This window comes from Homalodisca vitripennis, unplaced genomic scaffold (genome assembly GCF_021130785.1).
Source record: "Homalodisca vitripennis isolate AUS2020 unplaced genomic scaffold, UT_GWSS_2.1 ScUCBcl_13366;HRSCAF=23557, whole genome shotgun sequence".
Lineage (NCBI taxonomy): Eukaryota > Metazoa > Arthropoda > Insecta > Hemiptera > Cicadellidae > Homalodisca > Homalodisca vitripennis.
In genome coordinates, this window is record NW_025789476.1 from 1 (window position 1) to 7,120 (window position 7,120).

A 7,120-nucleotide genomic window follows, 5' to 3' on the forward strand; every position below is an offset into this window, starting at 1 on the left:
TTTTCCTGATGTCTAATTCTGTTTTAACTAGCAACCAATTTTCAGATATCGAAGCCTGATATAAAATGCTTGTAAACTGATCAATAAAAATCTGATTACTGTAACTAACTACCATAAAGATGACAGTAACCTATTTTCTTTACATAAAAAATGATAAGATTGAACGTTACACGACCTTTTCACAGTATTGACAGTAGTAATCCCTAGTAGTCTTGAGGATCGGCAGGTTGAGCTCAGGCACAGACTCGGGAGTGATATCAGGGTGTCTGTTGGCCAAGTGGTTCACCAGCATCCCTCTCCGCTTGAATCCCAACATGCACGAATGGCACTTGTATATATATCGCTCATAGTCTGATGCATTCACCTGAGGAATCACATTAGATATTACTCGTATCATATATATAATTAAAATTGTAAATGGAATAAGCTTCCAGTTGCAAGCTTCCAATTTTCAATTTTTTATTTGTAAAAACTGTTACATTTAAAAGTAATGCTTTTATTATTAACAAACAAGAAAATAATATTTTATTTCCTTCAATTTAAATTCATGACACTACGCTAATTGCCTAACTAAACTATAATCACTTCTTTATCGCTATTTCAGTTTCACCAGGACGTACCCTGGTGCATCCTCCAGCTTAGAAATGTTTGGCATCCTACCTACTATTCCGAAACGGGAAAATTCGCTCCTATTTGGATTTTGCCCCTGTATTTTGACCCAAAAAGATTTCAATCACTGGGAAATCCTCTTCGTTTTATTTTTGAAGTAAAATAGAAAATTTACTGTTTGAAAAACGTTTTGGTTGAAGAAAAGCTTAAAAGAAAAACATCTGGTTTCACTGAATGTAAGGCCCCAGATTTTTCAAAATGCAAGTATGGATGCCGAACTGTGAGTAAGAAGGAGTCCTCAGAACAAGAAAACATAATGACCCCAGTGATTAATGACGATTGAATAAGAAGGAAGAAAGCAATGAAGACCAAGAGATCCAGTTGCAAAAGCGAAATAGTTGAACGAGTGTGCACATAAACATCTTAATAACATTCAAGTCCTCTTGTGAACGAACATTTTTTTAAAATGAAACTAATCATACCAAAAGATTGTCCTTTGACAAAAAAACGAAAAACTTCTATTTTTTTAATATACTTTTAAATGCACTCAGAACCCAGGATATTTTTTAAACTCTCCCCTATGAAACGACTTTTTTAGTCCCCCACCATTAAATAGATTTAACTTTGTCCACTCCAGCGCCAACATTAAAAAGAATACTTAAGGTTTAATTTTTTAATGTCCATTGATAGAACATTACATTTGTGATCATATTTAAATTTTTTTTTTTTGTTTACTTTTTCCATGTAGAAATGTAGTAATAAATGCTAGTATAGTTTTTTTACAATGTACATAATGTAAAAAATCTTTCATCTTTAATTTTTTGTGTGTATTATAGGTAAGTAAAAAAAAAATAAAAAAAAAAAAAAAAAAAAAAAAAAAAAAAAAAAAAAAAAAAAAAAACGTCGTACAAAAAAACCTTGCAGGTTGCAGTCCCACGCAGGGTGGGGTTAAATACCCTTCCACCGCCCCACCACGTATCTCCCCACCACAGCCTCAGCGCTCACTACGATTTTGATCAGCTGACCAATCATTTCCCCTGGCCTCTTTCGGTAATCGTTCACATGTCAGCAGAACCCTTTACAGTTTTTGAAAACCGTTTACAGTACAAAGTTAACTAAGCCTACTTCCCGCTAGAGCCGAGTTTTTAAAACCGGTCCATCGTGTTGAACCCGAACAAAAAGAACGACTGAAACGAAATGACCCAAGTGAACCGAAAAAAAGGAGCCGTTTTCCAAAAAAGGTGGTTTGAATAGAGGAAGAAAACAACACATCTTACAGGAGAATGGAATAGATATATAACAATAAATTTTTTTTTTTTTTTTTTTCAAGGAATCTAGTAAAAATGTAAACATATTATTATTATTTACAACTGATGAAAAATAATTAAATTGTATTTTACTAAATACATTACTAAATTATATTAGAATTTAATACTTATCAACAATGACCTTGGGGGTTGATTGAATATGGCCTTTTGATTTATCATAAGGTTATTTCGCCTACAATTGTTTTCAATAAATTTCACTAAACAGCAAACAGACATTATTGCTCCGTTTGAAAATAATTTATTTTTATAAAATAACACATTTTTATCACATATTACCGATTAAGTTCCCCATCACTTAATTCACATTACCCAGGTTGAACTGTAAGTTTTTTTTAAACGATTTCAAATAAAAATAAATATTAACGCACACTAACTACACAGAAAGGCCCCTTTTCAGATACCTCAGAGGTAGAGACTTGTGGGTGTGGCTATCAGTCTTGATACTGGTGTTTATAAAAAGTGTTTTTTTGGATGGAAAGTGCTAACTGGTGATCCTCTTTTGTGTTTTTGTTTGATACCTATCAATTAATTCATAGTAAACAAGTTAAAAGTTAAAAATTGTGGTTTTTTTTTTTTACAGTAGGGATTTTTTTAAATTACTTTTTTTAAACACTTATTTAGAGAAGACATAAATAACCGAAAAATTAAACTTTTATTAAAAGTAATCTGCTGAAATACTGTTTTTTTGATAATTTTCTGAAACATTATCAGTACTGGTAACTGTTACTTAATAGTAAGGCAGTGTTAAGTAGTGCATATAATGACCACATTATTTTAAGAGTGAACTATTTGTAAATAATAAGTGTAACCTAGGCCTACCAGCTTGGTCATGTTTGAACTTCTGTAATTTTCACTGTATGTACTCAGCACCATAGAGGCAAATATACCATATTAAATAAAGCAAAAAAGAAAGAAAAAAAAAAACAAACAAATTCATTGTAATCAATATAGCTTACTATAAATATTATTTATTAAGAACTACACTACTTCACAGGAAATGTCAGTGCTTGAACTGACAGGTGGAAGAGAAGGATTACTATCTGACTCCAGATTCTTATCAGCTAGTGATAGCACAACTGATAGAGTAGTAGACACCCAACCTGAAGTTCATCAGTTCAAATCCTAGTGAAGACTTTTATTTTTACACTGAATATCAGTAAACTAGCTGAACTTAATAAAAAACAGTATTTATATTTATTGGACTACATTTTTTCTAACTTAAGCAGCCTGCCAAAGCTTTTAATAAAAACAAAATTTTTATTCTTTGGACTACATTTCATCTGACTTAAGCAGCCTGCCAAAGCTTTAATAAAAACAATATTTTTATTTTTTGGATACATTTGGACTACATTTCATCTGACTTAAGCAGCCTGTCAAAGCTTTAACAAAAACAGTATTTTTATTCTTTGGCCTACATTTCATCTGACTTAAGCAGCCTGCCAAAGTTTTAATAAAAACAATATTTTTTTTCTTTGGACTACATTTCATTTTGACTTAAGCAGCCTGCCAAAGCTTTAATAAAACCAATATTTTTATTCTTTGGACTACATTTGGACTACATTTCATCTGACTTAAGCAGCCTGCCAAAGCTTTAATAAAAACAGTTTTTTTTTTATTTTTTGGACTACATTTCATCTGACTTAAGCAGCCTGTCAAAGCTTTAATAAAAACATTTTTTTTAATTCTTTGGACTACATTTTATCTGACTTAAGCAGCCTGTCAAAGCTTTAATAAAAACAGTATTTTTATTCTTTGGGGACTACATTTCATCTGACTTAAGCAGCCTGCCAAAGCTTTAATAAAAACAGTTTTTTTTATTCTTTGGCCTACATTTCATCTGACTTAAGCACCTGCCAAAGCTTTAATAAAAACAATATTTTTTTTTCTTTGGACTACATTTATCTGACTTAAGCAGCCTGCCAAAGCTTTTAAAAAAAAACAATATTTTTATTCTTTGGACTACATTTTTACTACATTTCATCTGACTTAAGCAGCCTGCCAAAGCTTTTAATAAAAACATATTTTTATTCTTTGGACTACATTTCATCTGACTTAAGCAGCCTGCCAAAGCTTTAATTAAAAAACATATTCTTACTTTCTGGACAGCATTAATAATGTCTAAAAGTAGCAATAACAAATCTTTTAAAAACACCATGTGGGGAGTGTGGTATTGGTGTAAAATACTCTGCTATATGCTGCACGGGGCCCTGTAAAAGCTATGGTTCCATTCTAAATGTATCAACCTACATGGAAAATCTTTGACAAAAATGTCTCGGGCTGAAATAGAAGTCTGGCTGGCAATACATGTAATAACTCCATTAATATGTATGATAATACCACGAGTGCCATCCACTATTCAGAAGCCTAAATCCAATATGGATGACGTCCATGAAAAAGTAAAACAGTTTGAAAGTAAATATGAAACAGATCTGAAAACTTCACTCACCTTAGCGGCGGAAGTAGGAAATGTGCTGCTGACAGAAAACCATAAATTAAGGGAAGATATACAAAATTTTAGCACAAGAAAATCTACAACTCACTGCTGAAAATTTTAAATAAAAAATGAACATGCACACGTTTATCAAGCCCAGGTTGAAGAGCTCAACATAAAGATTGAAGCGATTACCGACAGAAACCATGTAGTAACAGAAACACTAGCCCAACTGAACGACAAATTAAAAAAGAACTGGAACTCAGAAGTATTTTAACAAACTAGATTTGAAGAGCTTGACAGGGAAAAAGAAGAGCACTACTTAAATAGAAAAAAAAATTTAAAAAGTAATACAAGATAAACTAAATATAAAGTGTAGAGAAGAAACCAACAAATACTGTAACAATACCAAAGATACAGATACGCAAACTGACTCTGCACAATTTATATTACATAATTCAGGACCTCAATAATAAAAAGAACTTGAACAAGTAAAAATTAGGCTGAATAATGTAGAAAAATATTACTGGAAAACTGGCTGAACATACAAATCAATGTAGAATCTTGGAGCATTGGAAAAACTAGTTATTGTAGTATCACTAGATAAAGAAATACGACGTTTTCCAATATATAATTTTTTATTTCGTGCAAGGCCTTTCTGAATCAAAGATTCCATCATCAGGCACTTCAAAAAATTATCAAATGTTTACATTTTTGTAATAATAATTTTATAATAACATATGGTAAACCCAAATTTTGGGTGTATGGTACCATATCAAATATTTAATCAGAATTTAATTTTAATTTTTTATAAATTGAGATGAGAGTAAAACTGAATTTTGAATTGGTCCGTCTTCATTATTGTAATTTTTTTTGATTTATGGTAATGTAAAATGTTTCCCAAACATTTAAGTGTGTTTGTTTTGTAACTTCTTTTAATAATCGTAAATTTTTATTAGAGATTGTGTGTCCAGTTTTAATACATGATTCGCCACAGCAGATTTTTCATTTCTTCCATATTTTATGTGTGCAAAGTGTTCTTTGAATCGTGTTTTAATGTTCCTTTTAGTTTGGCCAATGTACAATTTATCACAGTCGTTGATTTAATTTCATAAATTCCTGATTTGTTTTCGAAAGTGGTTTTGTCCTTGGGATTTTCCTAATATTTGTGATAATTTGTTGTTTGTTTTATAAGTGATAGATTTGTTTGTATGTTTTTTTAAAAAAATTTTCTGCAATTTATTTGAAAAAGTTACGTATGTTGTACAGATGAATTCTTGTTTATTATCTTGAAGTGGTAGTAATGTTGTTCTAGATTTTCTTAATTTTCTCTTGATTGATTTGTGAAGTATGTTGTCAATAAGTTGTGTGGGTAACGTTAAAAAATAGCAATATCTTTGATGTAGTTTAATCTTTGTTTAGTTATCGATAGATAGGAGTATTCAAAAGTCTGTAAATCATTTGAGTTGAAAAATAGCTCTTTTTTGTTGAGGTGGATGGTTAGATTCGTTGACAATAAATTATTTATATGCGTCGTTTCCTGTAAATGTCAAATTTCAAATTTTTATTGGTTTTCTAATTACTAACACTCTAAAAATGGTATACTTTTGTTTTGTCAATTTCGTATGTAAATTTAATGGTAGGGTAAAAAGAATTTTTGGGTAGGATAAAGTTTTTGTAGGTTTTTCATTTTTTTTAAAATATTTCGAAGATAAACATCAACATATCTTATCCACTTTTTGGAAATATTTCATTTTTTTTTTAGCCGTAGTTTTAAAATAATCATAAATATATTTGCAATGAAGCATGAACTTAAAAGTTATTAAAAAAGTTACAAAAACAACAACTTAAATGCTTGGGAAACATTTTACTTACCAAAATCAAAAAAAATTATCAAAAAAAAACGGGGCCAATTCAAAATTCAGTTTTACTCTCATCCAATTTATAAAAAAATTAAAATTAAAATTTTGATTTTAAAATTTTGATACGGCTAACCATACACACCAAATTGTTTACCATATGTTATTTTAAAAAATTTTTATTACAAAAATGTAAACTTTGATAATTTGTGAAGTGCCTGATGATGGAACTTTGATTCAAAAGCCTTGCACGAAATAAAAATTATATATTGGAAAAAGTCGTATTTCTTTATCTAGTATACACAATACAAATCAATGTTACAATGTTCCACAAAATATAAACTCAGAACAACTGATAAACCCAACAACTCACAATCGCAACAGAAAAAAAAATAAGATATCTAATAAAAAACCACGGAACTGGAAGAAAATAAAAATAAAAATGTTAACATTTACAATGCTCTTGTGAATCCCAAATTTTACACAAAACCAAAAATGTGACCAGCAAATACATGCTGCTGCGGGCCGGGCTCAGTGCCCTAAACCTAGAGTTTTCAGAATGCCCAACATCAGCACTTTTTTTGGGCCTCCCATGATGGCAAGAATAAGACTACTAACGAAACAATAGAAAAAATTCTACACAAAATACTTGATTATACAAAACCATTTTTGTTAGGATTTAACAAAAAAGCTACAATACCGACAGACAATCAATCGCACAATGAACCAAAACCTAAAAAAGACTCAGTTATTAAGGATATTACAGGAAAAATATCAGTCAGAAGTTCTTTTTTAGAATTTAGACAGAGGGAAAGGAAGGAAAAAGAATTGTAAAACAAGAGAGTCTAATAAAAATCTAAATTTCAAAAAACATGGCAAAATAAAAATAGCGC

The 7,120-nt window shown here is 30.3% G+C and overlaps 1 protein-coding gene across 1 annotated transcript; it reads right to left on the reverse strand.

Annotated features, from left to right (window-relative positions):
• Positions 1-51: 51 nt before the first annotated feature.
• LOC124375109 (PR domain zinc finger protein 10-like) lies at positions 52-2,964 on the reverse strand. The gene is made up of 2 exons (XM_046833220.1): positions 2,757-2,964; positions 52-364 (listed from the first exon to the last, which is right to left on the reverse strand). The coding sequence occupies exons 1-2, from the start codon at positions 2,808-2,810 to the stop codon at positions 167-169; spliced, it is 252 nt and encodes an 83-aa protein (XP_046689176.1). The 5' UTR covers positions 2,811-2,964; the 3' UTR covers positions 52-166.
• Between the last annotated feature and the right edge of the window lie 4,156 nt (positions 2,965-7,120).

Excerpts from the sequence above, each read along its gene's own strand:
- LOC124375109 (XM_046833220.1), bottom strand. The coding sequence starts at position 2,810 with ATGGTGCTGAGTACATACAGTGAAAATTACAGAAGTTCAAACATGACC. Across the intron at positions 365-2,756 it reads GTTCAAACATGACCAAGCTG|GTGAATGCATCAGACTATGA; the intron begins GTAGGCCTAGGT and ends GTGATTCCTCAG.